Source organism: Theobroma umbraticum, unplaced genomic scaffold (genome assembly GCF_002168275.2).
Source record: "Theobroma umbraticum cultivar Fairchild unplaced genomic scaffold, ASM216827v3 scaffold_204.0, whole genome shotgun sequence".
Lineage (NCBI taxonomy): Eukaryota > Viridiplantae > Streptophyta > Magnoliopsida > Malvales > Malvaceae > Theobroma > Theobroma umbraticum.
The window spans coordinates 654,221-676,059 of record NW_018397267.1 but is presented as its reverse complement, the minus strand read 5'-3'; the positions used below and the strand labels follow the sequence as shown (position 1 = coordinate 676,059).

At 36.2% G+C, this 21,839-nt stretch overlaps 4 protein-coding genes across 5 annotated transcripts; 1 reads left to right on the top strand and 3 right to left on the bottom strand.

Annotated features, from left to right (window-relative positions):
* Positions 1–7: 7 nt before the first annotated feature.
* Positions 8–1,695, top strand: LOC110423791 (peroxidase 29-like). Its single transcript, XM_021438160.1, has 3 exons — positions 8–492; positions 679–1,036; positions 1,128–1,695. Exons 1-3 carry the CDS (start codon positions 166–168, stop codon positions 1,523–1,525), a joined length of 1,083 nt encoding a protein of 360 aa, XP_021293835.1. The 5' UTR covers positions 8–165; the 3' UTR covers positions 1,526–1,695.
* Positions 1,533–5,475, bottom strand: LOC110423790 (Core-2/I-branching beta-1,6-N-acetylglucosaminyltransferase family protein). Its single transcript, XM_021438158.2, has 11 exons — positions 5,297–5,475; positions 4,909–5,189; positions 4,708–4,824; positions 4,512–4,612; positions 4,328–4,399; positions 4,078–4,159; positions 3,636–3,716; positions 3,205–3,246; positions 2,883–2,942; positions 2,532–2,678; positions 1,533–2,201 (listed from the first exon to the last, which is right to left on the bottom strand). Exons 2-11 carry the CDS (start codon positions 5,179–5,181, stop codon positions 2,022–2,024), a joined length of 1,155 nt encoding a protein of 384 aa, XP_021293833.1. The 5' UTR covers positions 5,182–5,189; positions 5,297–5,475; the 3' UTR covers positions 1,533–2,021.
* Positions 5,476–5,923: 448 nt separating this feature from the next.
* On the bottom strand, positions 5,924–13,271 carry EMB2369 (tRNA synthetase class I (I, L, M and V) family protein). Of its 2 annotated transcripts, XM_021438530.2 has the most exons (21): positions 12,786–13,271; positions 12,325–12,469; positions 12,170–12,226; positions 11,606–11,725; positions 11,402–11,506; positions 11,056–11,279; positions 10,902–10,968; positions 10,666–10,820; positions 10,190–10,454; positions 9,881–10,075; positions 9,706–9,785; positions 9,307–9,369; positions 9,066–9,147; positions 8,538–8,615; positions 8,365–8,466; positions 8,071–8,243; positions 7,780–7,957; positions 7,454–7,531; positions 6,758–6,889; positions 6,283–6,648; positions 5,924–6,166 (listed from the first exon to the last, which is right to left on the bottom strand). In XM_021438530.2, exons 1-20 carry the CDS (start codon positions 13,184–13,186, stop codon positions 6,406–6,408), a joined length of 2,943 nt encoding a protein of 980 aa, XP_021294205.1. In that variant the 5' UTR covers positions 13,187–13,271; the 3' UTR covers positions 5,924–6,166; positions 6,283–6,405. The 2 variants fall into 2 exon arrangements, with proteins under 2 accessions (XP_021294205.1, XP_021294207.1); XM_021438532.1 differs by lacking the exons at positions 5,924–6,166; positions 6,283–6,648 and having other exon boundaries at positions 7,863–7,957.
* A 2,983-nt stretch (positions 13,272–16,254) lies between these two features.
* Positions 16,255–21,725, bottom strand: LOC110423883 (lysine-specific demethylase JMJ26-like). Its single transcript, XM_021438297.1, has 13 exons — positions 21,481–21,725; positions 20,172–20,722; positions 19,966–20,075; positions 19,779–19,878; positions 19,344–19,476; positions 19,203–19,266; positions 18,398–19,094; positions 17,956–18,285; positions 17,236–17,646; positions 17,025–17,097; positions 16,852–16,937; positions 16,649–16,768; positions 16,255–16,562 (listed from the first exon to the last, which is right to left on the bottom strand). Exons 2-13 carry the CDS (start codon positions 20,715–20,717, stop codon positions 16,479–16,481), a joined length of 2,754 nt encoding a protein of 917 aa, XP_021293972.1. The 5' UTR covers positions 20,718–20,722; positions 21,481–21,725; the 3' UTR covers positions 16,255–16,478.
* Between the last annotated feature and the right edge of the window lie 114 nt (positions 21,726–21,839).

Here is a 21,839-nt window from a genome sequence, read left to right as displayed (position 1 = left end):
TGTCATATATTTTCATACAAAGATTTTCTGGCGCCGAAGGTAGAAATGGGGATCACTTGAGAACAGTTATTGCGTATCAGAACTCAGAAGTAGAATTTTGGGCCCAACCTCAGTAATTGCTTTGAGTCCTTGCTTTAACCAAAAGCCATTATTATAATAAGCAGGATGGAAGGAAAGGCCAATCCCTCTGCCACGTTCCCAGAATCACGTTTTTGTTTATTAATATTATGTTTCATTTGCATTTGCCTGATTCAGAGACCGGAGGGAAAGGAGAGGATGAGGAACACTTGTTTTATGTTCCTTCTCGGAACAGCGTTAGGGGTAGGGATCTTGGTTGGAGTTTGTAAAGCTCAGCTTGCTTATGATTACTACAAGTATTCATGTCCGAACGTGGAGAACGCTGTGAGAAAAGTTATGCTCGGGGTTGTCTTGACCGACCCCACTGCACCGGCTGCTTTCCTCAGGCTCTTGTTTCACGACTGCCAAGTTCAGGTATTTCATGTCTTCTTTCTTCTAGCAACCTAAAGAGCCTTGGTTTTAATGACTAATGGCAATCCACAGTTCTTTCTATCTACTCTGGGTCGAGAGGCTAGGATGTGCTACTGTGCTAGTCAACCTTGACCACAAAGCTTCTTTGCAGCCACTAGCTCACTTTTTCTATTATTGGTATATTTTCAGGGATGTGATGCATCAATCCTGCTGGATTCTGGAGCTCTAAGAGGCAACTCTGAAGTAGTTTCTGGAAGGAATTTTGGCATTAGAAAGCTGGAAACAATCGAGTATATAAAATATATACTCGAAGCAGTGTGTCCAGGGCAGGTCTCTTGTGCAGATATCATTGCCTTGGCAGCCAAGGAATCAGTTTCACTCTCGGGAGGACCCAATATTCAGATCCCTCTTGGAAGAAAGGACTCTACCACTTGTAGTCGCCAAGCAGCTGATACCCATCTTCCTTCGCCTGATATAACAGTCGATCAACTACTCAACATCTTCATGTCTAAAGGCTTAAACGTTGAGGAATCGGTTGCCATCATGGGTAATGAATCAGCCCGAGCTTCAGTGAAAGTTAGAAGGCTTTTCATTTTATGATCTCCATGATTGTGACTTTGCTACTGTTTTTCTTGCAGGAGGGCATACGGTAGGAGGTGGGCACTGCCTAAACATCGCGGGCAGATTATATGGTCGACATCCTGACAACCCGATAAATCCTGGCTTTGAAGCCTTGCTCAGATTATATTGCCCTACCAAAACTCCAGTAACCAACCTCACCATCGTGCCCAACGACAAGACTCCCTTGATCTTTGATAACCTCTATTTCAGAGATGTTTTAATGGGAAAGGGCCTCTTCACTGTTGATTCAAGCATTTCCAGGGATCCACGCACTGCACCCATAGTCAGACAGTTTGCTGCCAACGTTCACCATTTTTTCCAGGTGTTTTCTTCTGCATTCGTGAAGCTATCTTCCTCTAATGTCCTTACGAAGGAAAAGGGCCAAGTTAGAAGGGAATGCAACCGAGTGAACTAAGAAAACAAACGATAAACAGTGGCATTCAATCCCAAAATAAGTGTAAAGTTTTAAGTCATGCTAGAACATGACTAGCTAATATTTAGATAGGCCAAATACTGGTGCTGTTCCTTTGGAATATCTATAAACATTGTAATTATGGAGTTGTTACACTAAAAATGATTATAGAAGATGTCATAGAACTGTCAAACTTTTCCTAGCATGTGAACAGTCTGATCAATCACACTTCTCCAATCATTTAATAGGATTATGATACTACTCCAGCAATGGTGTATCCTACTCCTGCAATATCTCTGTTCTTCCAACTCTTTATCTTCTTAGTCAAACAGCATTATCTGAGTCATGATATTCTGTTTTGAACTAAAAACTATTCTGCGTATATGATAGTGTGGTATATCAGCAAAACTTTAGCAGGCAGTCTGCTTGCCACCCAAATTTCTTTTTAGAAGTGGATGAGCTCAGAGTATAGAGTTGTTCGAGAAATTGTGATTGCAGATCATGAGGAATTGCCTAATAATGCAGAGGCTTCGAAGGGGCCAACCACCCCTTCGCTCAAGAGGCGCATGGCAGCTCCTCGGGAGAACTTCCTTGCAAATAAAAAGCAGGGAACAGATGTAGAGTTAGTTTGACACCATTCTGTCCGGAATTCACTCTCATAGTACACATGGTTGATATCCTGTTCAATTAAGCAACACAATAAAGCATTAGTAGAAAGTGGGGACATAAACATGCAAAACAAAGGACCCAAAAGAGGAGCCCAATATGAAATAAGGTTTCATTCAGTAAATAAATCAATCTAGAGAGATTATAAGATCAATACATCATCAACGGCTAAGCAAACTTGAGAATCATAAAGATCAAAGCCTGACTAACAAGACTATTTAAAATTTTCTATCTTTTGCTGAAGTAAAAGAATTCATATGAAAATATATCAGGCCAATACATCCTATAACTTGTCCCAGGCCATGTAAAAAGCAACAAACAGTAGACGAGGCAAAATGATAACCTTTATTTCCTTGATTTTTTTAGGGCTTGCATCTGCATAGTTGAACATAACAGGATGCCAAGCTTTGTTATCCATTTTTGCAGCAGACTGATTCCACAGCGTATAGGTCAGTGTTCTTCGTTCTAGTTCACCTTCAAGCTCACTCATCTAACAAGAAGAGAGAAACAAGGACTAATTAGAACACGTGGTTCCAAATATAACAAATCATGAAAAGCCATATATAAGATTGAAGAGACCAATTTTACTTATTCAACAACAGAATTCGAGTAAGACAAGTAAAAGCCAAGAAGAAAACCCTAAGATTGTGGGGGAAAGAAAGTAGGAATAGGACAATTGATACATATTACTCACCGCAAACAATGTCTGCACATAATGTTCATCTGGGATACAATTGTGCTGCTTTTGAAGTTTCTGCCCAATCAATTAAATAGAAATTATCAACACATTATCAATCACAATATCTGAAACAACACTGAAGAGTATTTGCATAACAAAAGAAGAGTACACCACGTACAGAAATCAGATCTCTACTAAATCAATGATGTAACACTAACTTAACAAAGAACAAAAAACTGAACCTAATAATTATAGCCCCCAAATCTAATTTCAAAGAGGTAAAAAAGGCTGTGACCAGTCAGCCCAGTTGCATCATTAGGGGATTGAGATCACTTACAATATTCAGCTTTCCTTTACCAGTGTCCATAGGAGGGCGTCGCTGCAAACCAAGAAGCAAATCCAAATTTCAGATTCAAGCTCTGTAGGATCCAATTTATGAGCACATGATAACATGAAATTGAAAAACACTAATAGGGAGTTGCGTATGACATCAAATAGACACACTATGAGACTATTTTAGAATAAAGTTTCCTTTTTACCTAGCTTTAATTTGTTTGATAAACATCCACAAACCCTCGGTAAGCAGTTCAGTAGATCAACAAAAGAAGACCTATATATTATCATAGCATTTATGCAGCAGCACTACATGCCAAAGAAGAAGGGGAAAAATGACCTCTAAAAAGAGATACTTTGTGGATAGGAATATTTAGCAATAACAAGGACCGATGTCCAATTGAAAATGAAAACATTATACAATCAACTACATACCTTGCAGAATTTCTTAAAGACTGGAAGAACAACCTCATCATCTACAATGACTTCTGCATGACTCCTTATCAAAGAGATCCACTGCGAGTACAAGTGAAATTCAAGTGACACAATAAATAAGTGTACTGAAGCTCATACAAATGCACAATGATGATGACAGAAATATGAGCAATTCATCCATTTGGCAGCTGAAATAAGTTGGCTCTGAAACCAGGACTAAGAGGCAAACAGCTTTTTATTACCACAGCAGTTCTCAAAGTTAAAGCCAGTTATACAGAACACATATGATAGATAAGAGACAAGATATTCAAAACATGCTCCGTTTCAGACAACGAATTAGACAGCGCTATTAAGAGATTCTTTTAAAAATTTGAAGTCTGAGATCAATTCACATTTCCTTTCATCTTTCTTAAACGTAAAATCATAGCACAAAATAGATAACCTGAGATCCTTTTCGCCACTTCTCTTTCAGTATAACAGGAGACATTTTTGGGTGGTAACGCCCATCCTTTACATCAAGAAAGCTGCAAAACAAAAATTTAATTTCTTCAAATAAAGACCAGAACCAGCTTAAAACTAATACAACTCCTTTTCTTTCTTTCTCTTTTAATTAACCATAAGCACAAAATCAAAAAATAAAAATAAAAAATCAATGCTTGGCACCTCAAGAATGAAAAAGGCCCGCCATCTACCTGTCCACGAAACTCCTAGAAGAAGACATCATATAACTGTATATATAGCTGAAGTTGTACAGAGGAACACAACTGCACAAATATAAATTTGTCAAATTGCTATAAAACAATACTCTTTATTTAATTAGTTATAATAAATTAAACCCAGAAAAAATTAACTAATTTTAAGTTAAAAAGTACAAACCTGTCAGAGAGAAGAACAAATCTTTGATTTGCTGGATCCTCAAGAGCAGCTTCAAGCAATAATCTTTCAGCTTCTATCATACTTGATTCTCCCCATATCACCTGCAACGCACGTGACTTACACTTATTGAAGCTTTAACCAATCAAAATTCTTGTTTTTTAATTGTTTTTGTTTTTCGTTTTCAGCTGGTAATCACCTGAATGCTATTAGTCAATTGCCGATCGTAAAAGAAAACCGACCGCGTAGTCGACTGGTCGAACACGAAGCCAGGAGCCGAGTGTATATAAATGGAGAAATTGGTCGCGTCGGCATTCTGTAACAAAGTCCCCACATCAAAAATTTGCTGAAATTTGGCATAAAGGAGTAGGAAAAAGGAGGGGAAAATAACAGAACTGACCTCGAAGAAACTGCCCCAGAGAAAATCGAGAGGGAGGTTGAGGCGGGCCAGAAAGAGGAAGGCGATCTTAGGGATACCGTCTAAGCTACCGCCAGAGATTCGAGATCTCACGCGGGCGGGACGAGACAAAGAGTTCGGGGAAGAGAGGTCGGGAGAGAAATGGAGGCGGAGGAGAGCGACGAAGCAGAGGGCGACGGAGAGGAGGATTACCAGTTTCCAGCCGAGCCAGAGAACGTGGCGCGCTGGTACTGGAGTGGGAACCTTCTTCGTCATACTTCTTCCTGCAACCGATCACACTTGGCTTAAAAACAACACCATCTTTCCTAATATTATTACCAAAAATCGATCAAAATTTTTCAGTTCAGAAAGAGAAAGGGAGAGAAAGTACATTGAACGGTCTTACAACCGTTTTGACAGAGACAGACAGGGAAAAGAAGGCATTCAGAAATTATGTGTGGAGTTTTCCTGCGGCCGGCTGTCTTCTTCTCTGGTCCAAATGCTGAACAGGGACGTTGATCGCCAAGTGCATGTCCTCTTTCCCACCGACCGACCGCCATCTCAAACGTCATCGTACGATTATTAAAACTATATGGCCTGATTTTGGGCTAGTTTTTGGGCTGGTCGGTGGCCCATCCCCATTTAATAGAGTCAAAACACCAAACTGTGCACTAAAAGAATTATAATTTATTACTTTTTGGTCTTAATTTGTTTTTTTTTTATTTTTACAGAAATTAAGATAAAATTTATTTTACAATTTTTTATAATATAAATGTTTAATACCTTTTAATATAAAAAATAAAAATGCAACAAAAAATAATTTAAATTCTTAAGAGATTGTGTGTGGTTTGTTTCTAAGGATAAACTTCATTACTTAAAGTAACAAATTCAAACAAGAATAATTAAAATTGAGAGGATATTTTCTATGATTTATGTCATGTGTCGCAATTTTAAAGAAAAACTATGAATTTCACATCTATTTTATATTAAAATATTTAAATATTCATATCATATTCAATTTATAAAACGTCTTTTGTGAAATTAAAACTAACAATACTTTACAAGTTAATGTATCAAAAGTATAATACAAACATGTGATTTCTAATTTATTTTTGTAGATAAAATTTCTGGGACATACAATTTAAACATCAATTGTTGATTATATACATGGATGCCCAAGCCAAAGATACGGGTACAATTATAAGCCTTTTCCCACAGCCGGTACCTTCTTACATGTAGACAATCCTCCAGGGAGCTGTTCCTGAAAAGTAGAAGGTAAAAATGTTCAAAGCTAGAGCAAATGCAATCTGTTTCTTTTTCTGACTTCTCTCGTGTGCAACAATGGAGAATTTGATTAAAGACATAAAGCACTCGCACCTCTACTTTTTGACATTTGCACTCTGTTTGCAGAGTAGATGCCAAGTTGGAACAGCAGAATGACAATGTGAACTCAGAGCTGTTTCTCTGCACCTAAAAGTATGGGGCACATGCCTGTGAGGATTATTGGACGCCCACCTTGACGTTTTGACGATCCAAGATAACATTTAAGATCTTTCCAGGAACAAAAATTCTCTTTTTGATAGGTTTCCCATCGAGATACTTGGAGAGTTTCTCATCTTGTGAAGCTAATGTGAAAGCATCCTCCTCCGAACATCCTTTTTCAACCTGAATTGTACCCCTAGTCTTGCCATTTATCTGGACCGGTAGGACAATGGTTGATTCCTTCAAGTACGTAGGATCAGCCTGTCATCGGAGCATGAACAAGATTATGAGGTGATCACACCCCCACTGTCCTACAGGAAGCGAGTCTACAAAGATAAGCTGTAAATATAACTTGGGACAGAAGTTGTACCTTAGGGAATGGCGCATATGCTATTGAATCTTGATGACCAAGGCGAGACCAAAGCTCCTCGGCCATGTGGGGTGCATATGGTGAAAGCAACAAGACAAATGCTTCGATAATGGATTTTGGATGTTTATCCCACTAAAGATGTGAAGACCAAAAAAACAAAAAATCAGATAGTGAATGAACAAAGTCAACCAACAAACAAAAAACTGGTAAATAATGGAAGAGGCAGTCTTCCAGACATCACACAAAAAGTGGTTTAACAGGATGTAATTAAAAACAATTAAAGAAAATTTTCCAAGGCTTTGCCCATAAGTGTGAGCTTTTGCAAAGTAGTACCAAAACAACTTATGTAGGTAGATCACAAGCATGTTCAACTTCACTTCAGAACTATTGATTGCACATTCTAGGTTTAACATAAACCCAACTACCCCCCACAATATCACAAGGTATTTAAAAGCCAACAGAATACTATTCCTAAGCAATTACGTATCAAGCTAATCAAGAAGAGGAAAGGGGAGGAAGAGCTTTCTAAAATGAACCTCCTCCAGACTCATAAGAGGACTTCCAACATTATTAAAGTATCCATGTCATTCATTCCATGTGTACTAAACCAGTATAATATCTGGCTTGTACCATTTAGATAATCAAGAAAAAGACAATAAAAAATCGTCAAGCTCCAATTGTTCAATGAAAAAAAACCTTATACGCTGCATTAATGAACTCCATCATTGCAGAAATTCCAGTGTTGAACCTTGTCCCTTCAATTTCCTCTGTAACCTGTGAACAAAATTAATCATCAGTCAGAAGCTTGTAAGGAATCTTAGGTGTCAATACTCCGGTTACTTGTGCACTCCTAAACTGATGAAATACCTTTAATGGCAACATTGACAAATATGACCTAATCTGGACAAATTCCTAGGTTAATTTACTCAAAGGCTTTACACACATTATAAACCACCTTTAGTCCTGCAGCTAGTGCATACTTCTTTGCAGATAAGACAAAGTCATAGCGTGTAGAAGATAACCTTAGCTATGCATTTATGGAGAGCACGAAGCTGTTCCATGATAGGTTCCTCATCAGTAACCACTGTTCCATCTCTAAACGTACCATGAGGTAAAGGTGAGCCAACAATCAGCCTCCAAGTTCTTCCCAAAAAACGATGGACCCCTTCAATGCCACTAGTATTCCATGTTTTTGAGTCTCTAAAAGCATTATGCAATAAAATGCACCAGTATGTCAAGAAGGCATCTTTGTTGGTTTCCTTCTTTATAAATAATGATTAAAATATACTAAAATAAATTCAACCAATTATTACCGAAATGGTCCCATGAACATTTCATATAATCTAAGAGAATCTGCACCATATTCAGCAACGACATCATCAGGATTGACAACATTTCCCCTACTTTTACTCATTTTATGAGCACGTGCAATCAAACGAATGTTTGGGTTATCTTTCAACACAAAAAATTCCCCAGACTTCACAACCTACATAAGGATTCACCAAATATGACAGGATGAAACGCCAGAATCAATAAGCTGAACTTTGATATTAGTAAATGAATAAAAATAAAAAGCAAATCATAGAAAAACGTGTCCAAGGACATACTCTTTCCTCAGGAATGATTTCTTGAAGGTGTTCACCCATCTCATTAGTCGAGTCTGTAGATATATAGTTTCCATCTGTGTCTTTGCAAGCCATATATTGAACCTGCGACTCCAACCATGAGATATGCTTCAAATGAAATTTTCACTTTACCATGCAGAAGCAAGTATACTTACTTCCCCAAGAATAATTCCCTGGTTTATGACACATTTGAAAGGCTCTTTAGTCGATACGACACCAATGTCATACAGTACCTGATACGTAGAATTAAATACAGAAGTATCAGTAACATGTAGAAATAAAATTAGACAGTTTTGCTCCCACTCTTACACAGCCCACAATGTAGTTAGTACTGCATGCCTCACTGGATCCCTTCCGGAATCTGCCAGCCATATAAGACAGCAATACCCTGGCTTGGGAGTAGTAAGCTGAAAGACAACCCATCTTTTAGGTTTAGGCTCTAAATATGTTAAATTTGACCCTATGCTAGCCCAAAACAATCAGAATTAATAGCAATCCTGACTCTGTCTTTCCATAAGGTAGACATGATTTTCATTCAAGATAGTAACATGCAAAGGGAAATACAACAAAAACACATCCTAAATCATGTATCATAGACAGTTCTACAGGTAAAAGTGGCCCATGGGAATCCCATTGCAAACTTTATGCACATAATTTACAGAAAAGACAGAATACAGACTAACCTTGTGCCAGAACCTTGAGTAAAGTAAATGGAGAACAGCATGCTCAGCACCACCAACATAGATATCAACAGGGCTCCAGTACCTGAATGTGGAGATATATTTAAGGAAACCAAAGAAACCAAGGCAATAAAATGCACACAAAAAACCTTTCTTAGGTTCTTTACAAATACCTAACAAAGAAAACTTAAATTTCTTAAGAAAATTTTCTACTTAAATTAATCATATCGAAAGACAATCTTACATTTCTTTCGCCTTATCAACTAATTCTTTGGAGTTTTTGGGGTCCATGAATCTCAAATAGTACCTGAACAAAGATGGAAATGGTATGAGGCCTCAATATTTCCACCAACTCATATGAATTTGAGCAATTAAAGACTACATTAATTTCTCCATGAAGCCAACAAAAGCATTCTCTTAGATGTCAACAGAGACTCCCAACTGACCTGTGTCATATTCCACAACTTTAACTTTTAGACGATCTTTATTCTTCAAAATGATTCTTTCTTTCATTTATCTTATTTACCTCGTGAAGGATCTCAATGTTTCCAAGAAGAAAAGAAAAAAGGCTAGAAAAGGCAACTACTGCAGAGGTAATTTAATTATAAAATGGAACTACAGATGGTAATAACAGGTACTTTACCAGCAAGAACCAGCCCATTGTGGCATGGTGTTAGTTTCTCGAGTAGCAGGTTTCCCAGATGAAGGATCTATGGTTTTAACCTGAGATAGATGAATGCATCTAACTAAGCATATCACTAGTACAAATAAAGGATAGGCTAATGAAACAAAAAACAGAACCAAGGAGTAAGATGTACCCATGACAGTGCTTTGGACAGTGGTGGTTCCCCTGTTCCAGTTGGAGTAAAATCATCCAATTCAGGAAGGGTAAGGGGCAGCTCAGTTTCAAGAACCGGAATGCTCTCACCACTATCAGCCAAGAAGATAACTGGGATAGGCTCTCCCCAATAACGTTGCCGAGCAAAAAGCCAGTCCCTCAATTTGTAGTTCACCTAAGAGATAAAAGTCTAACTGTTTAAGCAAAGAATGTCATAAATTATGCATAATTACGATCAAATCCCTGCCTTTCACTGACAAACAAGTTTCAGGTGACCAAGAAAAGGCACCTTTTTCTTCCCATTTCCAGTTTTCTCAGCCCACTCTATAACTTTGTGAGCAGCTTCTTTGCTAGACAAACCATTGATGTCAAGCCCCACCATCATGTTAGAAGAATTTATAACAATGCCTTCTCCTGAATAAGCCTTCCCAGACTCAATGCAACTTTCATCATTGGGTGTCACAACCCATTTGATTGGAATATTATACTTTGAGGCAAACTCATGGTCACGAGCATCATGTGCAGGTACAGCCATAATTGCTCCTGTTCCATAACTGCACAAATAAAAATATGTATGTTTCTTGCATATTGATAAAATCCCCAAATACTTACTAACAGTTCGTTTATCTAATTTGCATAAATATCAAGTAATCAACTGACACAGATTCTATTCTAGACAAAATAGACAGATGAACAGCATAAATGCATCAACCAACTGATAGCAGTCTTAAAAACATATGGAATGGGGAATCAAGCAAAACACACCTTCCCAACACATAATCCGCAACCCATATTGGAATTGGTTCCCCATTAGCTGGATTTTTGGCATAGCAACCACTAAAGACTCCAGTTTTCTCCTTCTGAAGTTCAGTCCTCTCAAGATCACTCTTTCTCAAGGCAATGTCTTTGTATTCCTCCACCTGTGTCGTAAGATTCATTGTCTTCAAGTTACCAAAATTACTAAAAGAAAAATACAGGGTAGCAAAGAAACAGTAACATACAATTTCGCTCTGTTTTGCGGATACTATTGATGACAACAGGGTATACTCTGGTGCCACAACTAAATATCTGCATACAGACGACTGGTAAGAATAGATCATTCTCCAAAAACTATTATTGAAATAAAGACACATACGAATAGAGTGCGAGAAGTACGTTGCACCAAAGATGGTATCAGGCCTGGTAGTATAGACAGTAATTTTCACGTCTGTTTCCCTTCCGTCGCTGTCAAGAACACAAAATTCCATTTCAGCGCCCTCTGACCTCCCTATCCAGTTCCTTTGCATTTCTTTGATACTTTCAGGCCAGTCAAGTTCATCCAAATCTTCAAGAAGACGATCAGCATAAGCAGTAATCTTCAGCATCCATTGCCGCATTGGCTGCTTGGTAATAAACAATGACACTGTAAAATTATAAAACATTCACAAAAATCGGAAATAAGAGAAGTATTTTAACTTAGGAATATGGACCACCCAGCACACAAATAATTAAACTAACATACCTTTCTGATAACAGGATGACCCCCACGCTCACTCACACCGTCCACAACCTCCTCATTTGCAAGGACAGTACCAAGAGCTGGGCACCAATTAACCGGTACTTCAGCCTGCGCTCAGAATTTGACCAACCACAGACCGAGCTTTTGATGAGGATGTACGAAATTATTAATAGGAATAATGAACTCAGAACTAGTCATAAGCCAAACCTGATAGGCCAATCCTCTCTTTAACAACTGAAGAAAGATCCATTGGGTCCATTTATAATACTCTGGTTCTATGGTGGATATTTCACGATCCCAGTCATATGAGAAACCCAATGATTTAAGCTGCAAGTAAATAATTAGTGTAAGAGGTTCAAGTTAACCACAAAGATGATTGCAAATTGGCAGAGCTATCAAACTAACCATCTAAGGTGATCAGAAATTGGCAGACAAAAACAAGCTACATATTATGAAGACAGTTATAACCTGTAGGATGGTGCTATCCCATAATGGCAAAAGGGCTGCAAATGACCATCGGGAAGCTTCTTAAATGGATTATATTTACAGCTCTCTGGAAGTGGGAGGACTATGACCACATATTATCATTCTTTTTCTTTTAATAAATACATTATTAAATCCTCTCTCCAATCTAATTGATGGGTAATAACCATTGGAAGCTAACCAAGATGAAACATAAAGATGTAACTTTTAAAATCTCTACTATCAGCAATTCGTCATACAACTTCACATACATTTGGTCTCCAAGTACAAATACTAAAGAGTAATAACCTGGGAACGAAAGCGGTTAATGTTCGTCAATGTTGTGAGTTTCGGGTGAGTTCCAGTCTGCAAACCACATTATGAAAACAATTAATAAACTAAAAAGAAAAAAACCATGGCATTGCAAAATGTTGAAAATCAAATATCATGATTTCAACTCAAACCTCAATTGCATATTGCTCAGCAGGCAAACCAAAAGCATCCCATCCCATCGGATGTAACACATTGTAACCCTGCATGCGTTTGAACCTCGCAAGAATATCTGTGGCAGTATAACCCAGTGGATGCCCAACATGTAACCCGGCTCCACTGCATCATTTCCATCCAAAACTTTTACCACAAAGCTTCACTCAGAACAACCAAACAAAAAGGACAAAAAGGGGCCAGTAAACAGAATGCAACTCTCAAACGACAAAGTTCGTAAAACCCAGCATATTTGTCAAAGGGATTCAAAACTATGAAATTCAATCAACTAAATTGCACTAACATAAACTGTACTAAATTAAACTGGGTTATTGCCAAAAGTGTTTTAAATTCACAAGTCTTGAGAAGTAAAAAATAGAGACCGCCAAATTTTTTGAAAATAGTATAAATAAAACGACCATTAAAAATAGATAAAAAGGACCTGGGATAAGGGAACATGTCAAGGACATAATATTTGGGTTTAGAAGTGTCAACATCATCTGGTGTACGGAAGGTTCGGTTTTCCTCCCAATAACGCTGCCATTTGGGCTCAATTTCGTTAAAAGGATATGCCCTTTTCACTACCACTGACTTCTGTTTTTGCTCCTCTTCAACTTCACTCACTGAGCTCCTGATCCTACTTCCCCTAACACCAAAGCAACCATGGGTTAAAAGGGTATGTTTCTTATAGACAAAGGAAGCAAAAGACGATGACCTTCCAATGGGGGCAGTGATGAATTTTCTTGGAAATGGAAGTTTTTGACCGCTGGAAAAGAGGAATGTAGGGTGGTGAAGTGGAGGAGAGGGAGCGAATGGTTCAACTTTAACATGGGTTATGTTCATTTTCTGGTCCTAAACCGAGGTTCGAAGAAGAGGAGCAAAAGAGAAGAAGATTGAAGAGTAGCAAAGGGTTGAAAGAGGGAACAGAATCGGGATAATGTTGGCGGTTAAACTGATTGGTGGCTGTTCTTATTCTCGTTGCTGTTGTTTGATTTGGGCCTGAACATTTTCAGGCAGATTTTTCTGGGCCAGCAAGGGTTCGGTTTCTAATCATATAAAAGCCCAGCCCGTATTTCCCTATGATCGGGCTCGTTTTAAGATTTTCAAATTACATAATAAGAGCTGAACTTTTTTTTCTTTTCATTTAAGGTCTGAATTAAAAATCGACTTCAAGAATTCAAGTTTAATTTGTGGCAATACTACCATTTTAATCTTTTTTTTATGTTGAAATACAATATAAAGTAATGAATGAGTAAATCAAACGACAAGGACTTATTGGAGTACAATAAAAGATTAAAAACTTAATTGCATAAATAGATGTAATTCAAGGTATTTTATTATTTAATCCCTTCACTTCAATCATATCACTCTATGCTCTTTTATATTATTCTTCTTTTATTCATTTTTTTCCGCCTTAAGATTGGGTACTACTCAATCTTAATGGAGTTCATCAAACTTCATGTTATCAAAAGTGCCTTTCCTTATTACTTTGAAAATTGAAAATGCAATTTTTTGATTAAACTCATAAATAGTTCTGCATATTAAACAGAATTATAAGGTATTAATTAAGTTTTATCAATGACATGGAAAGAATATCCCTAGATCCAGCAATGTAATGAGCGAGTCCAGAAAATATTCTTAATAAAAGATTATTCATCTCACATTTTTTGAATTTTATGTTATACATTTCACGAATACCTCATGTTCATGCAACGGTCAAATAAAATATTTTAATAAAATAGAGAAAGAAATAAATGTATAATAATTAAAAATAATAATAAATTTAAGAATTAAGATTCCAATAGAGTAATCTATAGTTAAATGGTACCGTTCTTAGAACGAACATCACGGGATGCTAATCCTTCCTCAAATATAACTGTACTCTCGAATCCAGTTTTAAAAATAATAAAGATGTTTTAAAGTGATCTTTGCTATAAACAACAAAATTGTTGCAGAGGTGATTCGAATGAAAACATATGAACTAAATGCTAATTCAAATTTGATTTTGGTTATTAAAAATCTCTTAAAAAAATGTCAAATCAATATTATTCATGTGTAACGCAAATCTAATTGTTTGGTGGATTTTCTTACAGTTATAGCTTTTTAATATCCTGTTGGTATGATCTTTCTCAAGAATCCTCCTAGTAGTTGTGCTTTAATTTTATTAAGCAATGTAATAGGAACATGTTATTTTATTATAAGTATATAATTCTTCTTTTTTTATAAATATAATAATAATTTTTTACAATAATTACTTTAAATTTGACAAGTAAATTAAGCAATAAGAAACCTTTATGAATACAATAACTTGGGATTTTTATCTTTTGGTAAAACTATATTACTTGTATCATACTCCTTGAATGTAGGACTATTGCAAACAACCAAGTAGGATTCTAAAAAGAAAGGTAATTTTGTCACCTCATAAAACCATAAAACCCTAATCAAGGATTATTAGTATAAAAGGGCTTCCAACCCTTTATTATTTTGTGTCTAAAACCTTAGAATGAGTAGGTTAGAGATCTAAGATCTTTCATGGGAATTGAGGAAGAAAAAGAGTAGTTTTCTCTTTGTTTAGGGCTTGGAGATGTTGCAAGGTAAGTTCTATTAAACTGTTTTTAAATTTTTTTTAAAATTACAAAAAGAGATTCGAACTCTATTCTTTAAATAAAGAGATTATATATTCAATTAAAAAAATTAATTTGTTTGATTTGTAGTTTTCAATGTTGTTTGCACTATTTTAATTTCTTTCTAATTTCTTTTTAAGATTTCATAAATTTTCATGATGAATCCATGAAATTTTTTCTTAGAAATTTGCAATTTTTAGATCTAAAAATAAGTTATTTATTACTTGATTAGGTGAAAGTATTGTTTATTTGATATTTGATAGTATCAATGATGCACAGATATGTATATATGTATACACGTATATATAAACAAAATTTATATTTATTACTATTTAAGTATTATTATACTACTTATTTGATATTTGATGGTAGCAATGATAGACATATATGTATAGAGGCACATGTCCACACATACATACAAACATAAAATTTTTATACATTATTAATATTTAAGTATATGCACTCTAGCATTTAATTCATTAGTTGGTGCATCGTTTAAATAATAGAGTTTGAATCTTTTTCCCTTAATTAAGGAAAAATGTGTATTATTTATATTTAAGTATTTTCGTATCTTGATGTTGCTAATACATATATATGCATACACGTACATACCTACACATACATGCAAACATAAAATTTATATATTATTAATTTATAAATATTTTCGTATTACTGATTTGATGTTTGATGGTATTGCTGATACATAGGTATGCATACAAGTACATACCTACACATACATACAGACATAAAATTTATATTTTTAATATCTAAAGATTTTCGTACCACTAATTTGATATTTGATGGTGTTGATATACAAAAATGAATACACTACATACCTAGACGTACATACATACATAAAATTTAAATATTATTAACATTTAAGTATTTTTGTACCACTTTTTTTATATTTAATGATGACTACATATCTACACATACATACATACATACATAAAAATTAATATTTTAATGATTTTTGTTATAGGTATTGCACTTGAATCTTTCTTTATTGATATTTTCTTACTTTAAATTCAAAATATTTAAAAAAATTTGATATAAATGAGTGAAAATTTTTACAAGCGAGTACAGGCAAGTTAAAGGATTGTCCAATGCCCATTATGCTATATATTTTTCATCTGTGAAGTTCGAAATTCTTATGTATAGAATAATATCTTAGTTAATTATTAATTATGAATTTAAAAATTTTATAATTGAATTAAAAGGTTGTTGAATATCTATTATGTTATGATATACTCGCTTGTGAAGTTTAAAACTCGTGTCACGAGTAAATAAATAGCAGCATAATTGCTGAAAAAAATTATATTTACTCGAAGTGCCCAAAAAATTTACAATTAGGTTTGTTTTGAGAGTCGAATTTTCAAAAACTTGTACCCGGGACACGACAAAAAGATATGAGCCCATAAGTTTTACAAAAGCTAGTATCCGACCCCAGATAGTCTTTGTTACTCGACCAACATAAGGCGAAGTTCGGTTGTTGCAGGTTGGAGAAGCTCTTACAGGGCTGAATTCAGAGTTGATATCAGTTCTTCTAGTTCTTTGATAGCTCGTTCTACTCCGTAAATGATCATTTTCTTGATCTGTTTACATGGAAATGAGGTTTAGCAAGAGAAATAATAGAGATCAAAGACAGAAAAATTGTAATAACACCAACGAAAGGATGTACCTCAAGTTTGTCTTCTCTGGCTCTATGGTTCTTGGGAAGCTGGCGGAACTCCTCAGTTAAACGCAGGCACTCCTTGATATTCTCTGGGGACACGAAGTCCACAGCAACTTTCGTGCATGACTGCGGAAACACAAACAACGATGAGAGACTGCAAACAGAGTTGTATGAGAACATATAATGAGGATATATGAATGTATTAATACCTTCAGATTTCTAACTTGGTGTGGACATCCAGCAGGAATGAAAACAGCCTCCCCAAGATGTTGTTCAAACGTCCATGGCTCGACTCCTAGACAGCACAAATCATTTGTATAAGGAACCCAGAGAATCAATGAAGTTTTATATTTAAGCATGAAGGTGCATATCTTGTACTAACCAAATTCCTTCTTCAGTTTCCTTTTGTGCTCCACAGATAGGTAAAATGATTGGTCGTGAATTGGATGGATTACCTATTCATAAACACATCCATTAACAATTGTAGAGCATTTGAGGAAAGTCTAAGAGGGGACAGGAAATCTCAGCCTTCTTAAGGAAGGGTAAGAGCTGCTAACTAAAAGAGAAATTATAGTTAGATGCTTATAAATTACCTGTTCAACCGGGGAGCAATAGGTATGCCTGAATTCTTTAGAGTGCTTCCTAAGATAAGCCTCCAGTTTAGGAACATCCTCCCTCCTAAAAATGTCCCACAGGGCACCACCTGTCTCCTTTCTGCTGGTGTAGAGACCTGGAATTCTAGCTCCAAGTTCATCTGGGGAAGCATCAAGTATATTATTATCAGAGTAGTGATCTTTCTGATCTTTGATTTCCGGGGCATCCATCTTATTTTCCAGATCACTACTTTCTACATCAAGGCCTTCTTTAATAGGATGCTTGTCTACTCTCCGTCTCTCTAAATGTTCCTTTTCATCCTGTGCCTTATGTTTCATTTTCAATTCTTCTATTGCAGCAAGTTGCTCTTTGCTTAAGGCTACATCTGCAATATGTGTCAAAATGTTTACCTACACCAATTGATAATAATAAAGGGGTCATTAGATGTAATAACAAGTAGTTGCATGAGGTCGAAAACAAAGCAGTGTATGAAGAGACAGTACGTGAAGAAGTTCTAAGAAGATAATCAACCTATATATTCCTATATCTGAACAGTCGCAACATGAGGCAACCTCATACTTTTACTCATACAATTGATAGACAATTGTATAACTGAAACTCATTCTTATGACCAACACGTAAATATATGTGCAAGGATAAAACAAAAAATAATGAGTATAATCTTAGGCTACTAGATTTTGTGGCTGATTAAGGCATACCGCATCTGACATATCACAATGAAGCTTTGTCACAGAGTCCCCTCTTCCAAGCTCCTCTGCAATCCCATAAGCAATATATGTTTTTGGCCCCAAGTCTGGTTTCAGGACGCCTGGTGGCAACTTCACAGCAAGGTTAAGGATACCGGACCTAGGATCACTGTATTCTTGAAATGGCAATGCACTAATAAACTCATCACAATGCCGAGGCAAAAGATCCTCAAACTCATTGGATGGGGGCCAGTCCTTTAACTTGAGCATCTCAGGCCAGAAGTTATCATATCTTCTCCCTTCCATATAGCCTTTGAAAAATTGACGCGTATTGATTTCCACCTTTATACATATATTGACAAAATCAGACTTCAAACCTAACCTAGCCTTAAAAGAATGCTTGAGAAAGAAAAAGAAATTGCTCTAAAAGCTAGGAGGGGAGAACAGAACTAACCTCACAGCCAGCTAGACAATCAATGGCCTTAACTTCAGACATATCCAAACTACTATCTGAATCCACTTTTTCACATAAAGCACGCCACATGACCATTGGCTCCCAGCTTAAACCAGTTGAATTTGCAAGAGCATTCCGAACAATAACCGGTTCACCTTTGGCCCAGTGTATTTGAAAGTGAGAAAGGTCTTCCCCTTGAATGTCACTTGAAGTTGGAGCATATAAGCAATTGTCATTAGATCCGTCTCTGGAGGTCACCCTCTGTACTGTCTCTCTACCTGATACTGTACATTCATCCTTCAATATTCCTTGCCTAGTTTTGCAGGTGCTCAACATTTCCCCTGCCTTTGCTTCCAAATTTGATATCCATCCCACTGGAAGGATTCGCTTAAGCTCCAAACTGCAATCACCACAACCACCCATTTCTCTAGGAGGACAAGTAATACTTCCATCATTATTGGCTTTCCACTGAAGTGATGGCACAGACTGATCCTTAGCTGATTCATGAAGATAAGATTCTGGTAAAGGGTCTCCACCATGAATATAATTGTAACCTCTGTTCCTGTATTTATATGCAACTTCATCATGAGTAGAAAGGCTTCCCTCCCGAATTTCTTGACAACAACTAAGACAGAGTTCATATGAACATTTTGGGCAGCCACGATGAAGGTCAAAGATCGAAGTTGCACAGTGGTTACTGTTCCAAAGAGATGAAAAATTGGAGGGATGATCAATGACATTTTGTGAATAACAGATACAGTCACAGAATAAGTTTTATGTTTATGCTTATGTATAGAATGCTTACCAATAGACACGCTCATCATTATAACAAAAAGTCTCTGGTATTTCAACTGCAGATGGCAGCAACCCTAAACAGAGAACCTTTAATCAGGAACTAATTGAATTTCATGGAGTGCTTGCAGCCAAAGTTTGGAAAAAGACATACCACGAATGTCAGCCTCAACCTCTGTCTCCTGATTTTGCATTTTGCAAATTTGTTTCAGAAAGGGAAACATTGACTCGATCAAGTATTTCAGATGCTTAATCTTTTCCTGATCTGTGATGTTCCTCCTTGATGTCTGTAGATTAGGAAGAAAGAATTATTAGGTGACAAAAATTTTGGTATTTCCATGGCCCATGCTAGAAAAATTTTAATCAAGTTTAACAACCTAAGAAGCAAAGACATTAACATTTACACAAAGCACCACCCTGATGAAATCTGTACTAACATATCAAGACCCTTTCTCCGTATTCTAGCAGGAACACTAGTTATCTTGGTTAATCTGTTTACCACACCATTTAAATAGACAGTTTGTCATAAAGAATAAACCTGAAGCCAATACGTAATTCAATTCTGGTTACTTAAAGAGAAAAAAAAAACCTTAATCAATCCACTTGAGTGCAAACAGATGCTGCAATTGCAATTCCTGCAACAAGAAGGGCACTGCTCTGCAATTTTTTCTTCTGGTATATGGGGATACCTATACACACCACAACCAAAAAAAAAATGAGAGACTTTAAGATTTATAAAAGTAAAATATTGAAGCCCATTGGGTCAAAAATGTTACCATTGTCTGATACAATGGATACAATACACTTTGTCTTCACATTTCATGCACGGAACAACAATTCTCCTTTCAGTCATACACTGATGACACTTGAACTTATCTCTCTTGGCCTGATTAAAGCAAAATTTCTGATAATTAGTATTTGAGAGAGTTATAAAAGCAAGAAAAGGGAATTTCCGTTTTAGAATTAAAAAGAAATAAAATACCTTAACATTTTTCTTTGTGCATCTCTCTCTGCTGCTATCATCACTTTTCAGATGTGACAACGATGAGCCTGAAGATGATGATAACAAAGGCGATGAAGAATGCAATGAAGTATCAATAGGATCACAGTTATTCTTCTTAGTCTCCTTAGGGCTTCTTTTGATCATCACACTGTTTGAATTTCTGCTTTTGCTCCGTGTTTTCACGTTCATAAACACAATAGCTTCCTCATCCCATCCATCTAATACATCTTCCTCAGAAGTAGTTATCTTGTCTACTCCATTCCAATGCCTCTTAGGAATTTTCTCATCCTCTAAGAATTCAATTTCTTTACTTAGCTTTCGCTTCTTTGATGGATTTTTTGCTTGTCTTGACAATTGCCCTATATTGTCCTTCCCTTCAGATATTGTCCTTTTATTTTCATGGTGGACCATCACGGGCTTTCTTTTCTTTGATGCATGCCACGAACTTAAGGGTTCCTTAATTATCTGCATACTTTGACCAGTATGACAGTTCAACCGCTCTTGCTTAGCAATCATCGCTGCCATTCTCGCTGCAGAGATACGAAAGTTAACAAAGTCAAGATTATTTTTTATCAGAACCCAGCAAAGATTCTTCTTACTAAAATACAACTAATGCTAATCAAACTTCAAAGAATTGGCATTCTTAATATTCTTTTATACAGAAAAAACTATTCATTAGTATCACTCAAGGAATGGAAAACACAGAAGAAGTGTAAATATCTCGTATTCTTTCTAGTAACCACTTTCAACAAAAACAATGGATACAAAAGCAATTAAACTCGATAGATTTTTTATATATAATCAAAAGAAGCAGCAAGCAACCAACAAACTTAACAAAGTCAGCCATGGATTCAATGTGACTATCAAGCCAAACTCCTGCATTATATCTATATACATTGTCTGGAGAATTACTATACACATAAACCAGCTCAAAATCAATAATCAAAAGTCCCAGCCTAAAAACTCATGACCCTTTCAGATAAGACAAAAACAGATGACAGAACCAGATGCGTTGACTCAGGTCAAGTCAGCTGAATTATTCGTTAAAAACCCAAAAATATCATTCAAAAAGAAATATCAATGTGAATTAAAATTCATCAACATTCAGAAAATTAATATCAATTCGAACATCAACCAATCCACCGCGAATGATATTCAAATTCAAATTCAAATTCTTTCACACGTCAATCATTACAAAAGAAAATACCAAACAACAAACCAAAATTGAGATTCTTTAAAGAAAACCAAACGGGCAAAAAAAGTATCGATCAAAGCGTCTGAGACTGACCTGTTCGGCGGAGATAAGAGAAGAAGAACAAGAACCAGCGAAGAGAAACGCGCGCAGACTGGGATTAAAACAATGGGGTTAATTCTTGGGAGTAGAATTGACCAAAAAGTCTCTTTGAAAGCGATCGACGGATGCAATTAACGAAAAGAAAACAAACAGACGAGATGATTCCGAAGAACGGAAATTTACGTTTATAAATAGAGAGCATTGAAATAGGAAAGAGGTCGGTTACGTTGGGCCTGGGGATTTTGTGAGAGGGTGGATCTTCGTGGACTACATGTTTGTTTAATAAACTACGCTATTCCAACTAGGATTTAGATTGGACACGTCAGAAATTCGGAATTAAGTAATAAAGATGA

What these genes read in the sequence shown, in the direction of transcription:
- LOC110423791 (XM_021438160.1), top strand. Translation starts at nt 166, where the DNA reads ATGGAAGGAAAGGCCAATCCCTCTGCCACGTTCCCAGAATCACGTTTT. An exon ending in TTCACGACTGCCAAGTTCAG is followed by an intron (nt 493 to 678) that starts GTATTTCATGTC and finishes GTATATTTTCAG; the next exon opens with GGATGTGATGCATCAATCCT. An exon ending in GGAATCGGTTGCCATCATGG is followed by an intron (nt 1,037 to 1,127) that starts GTAATGAATCAG and finishes TTTTTCTTGCAG; the next exon opens with GAGGGCATACGGTAGGAGGT.
- LOC110423790 (XM_021438158.2), bottom strand. Translation starts at nt 5,181, where the DNA reads ATGACGAAGAAGGTTCCCACTCCAGTACCAGCGCGCCACGTTCTCTGG. An exon ending in TCTGGGGCAGTTTCTTCGAG is followed by an intron (nt 4,825 to 4,908) that starts GTCAGTTCTGTT and finishes ACTTTGTTACAG; the next exon opens with AATGCCGACGCGACCAATTT. An exon ending in AGTGGCGAAAAGGATCTCAG is followed by an intron (nt 3,717 to 4,077) that starts GTTATCTATTTT and finishes TTGTACTCGCAG; the next exon opens with TGGATCTCTTTGATAAGGAG.
- EMB2369 (XM_021438530.2), bottom strand. Translation starts at nt 13,186, where the DNA reads ATGAACATAACCCATGTTAAAGTTGAACCATTCGCTCCCTCTCCTCCA. An exon ending in CTGAGCAATATGCAATTGAG is followed by an intron (nt 12,227 to 12,324) that starts GTTTGAGTTGAA and finishes TGTGGTTTGCAG; the next exon opens with ACTGGAACTCACCCGAAACT. An exon ending in AGGGAATTATTCTTGGGGAA is followed by an intron (nt 8,467 to 8,537) that starts GTAAGTATACTT and finishes TTGGAGTCGCAG; the next exon opens with GTTCAATATATGGCTTGCAA.
- LOC110423883 (XM_021438297.1), bottom strand. Translation starts at nt 20,717, where the DNA reads ATGGCAGCGATGATTGCTAAGCAAGAGCGGTTGAACTGTCATACTGGT. An exon ending in GCACAAAGAAAAATGTTAAG is followed by an intron (nt 20,076 to 20,171) that starts GTATTTTATTTC and finishes TGCTTTAATCAG; the next exon opens with GCCAAGAGAGATAAGTTCAA. An exon ending in GAAACTGAAGAAGGAATTTG is followed by an intron (nt 16,938 to 17,024) that starts GTTAGTACAAGA and finishes TGTGCTGTCTAG; the next exon opens with GAGTCGAGCCATGGACGTTT.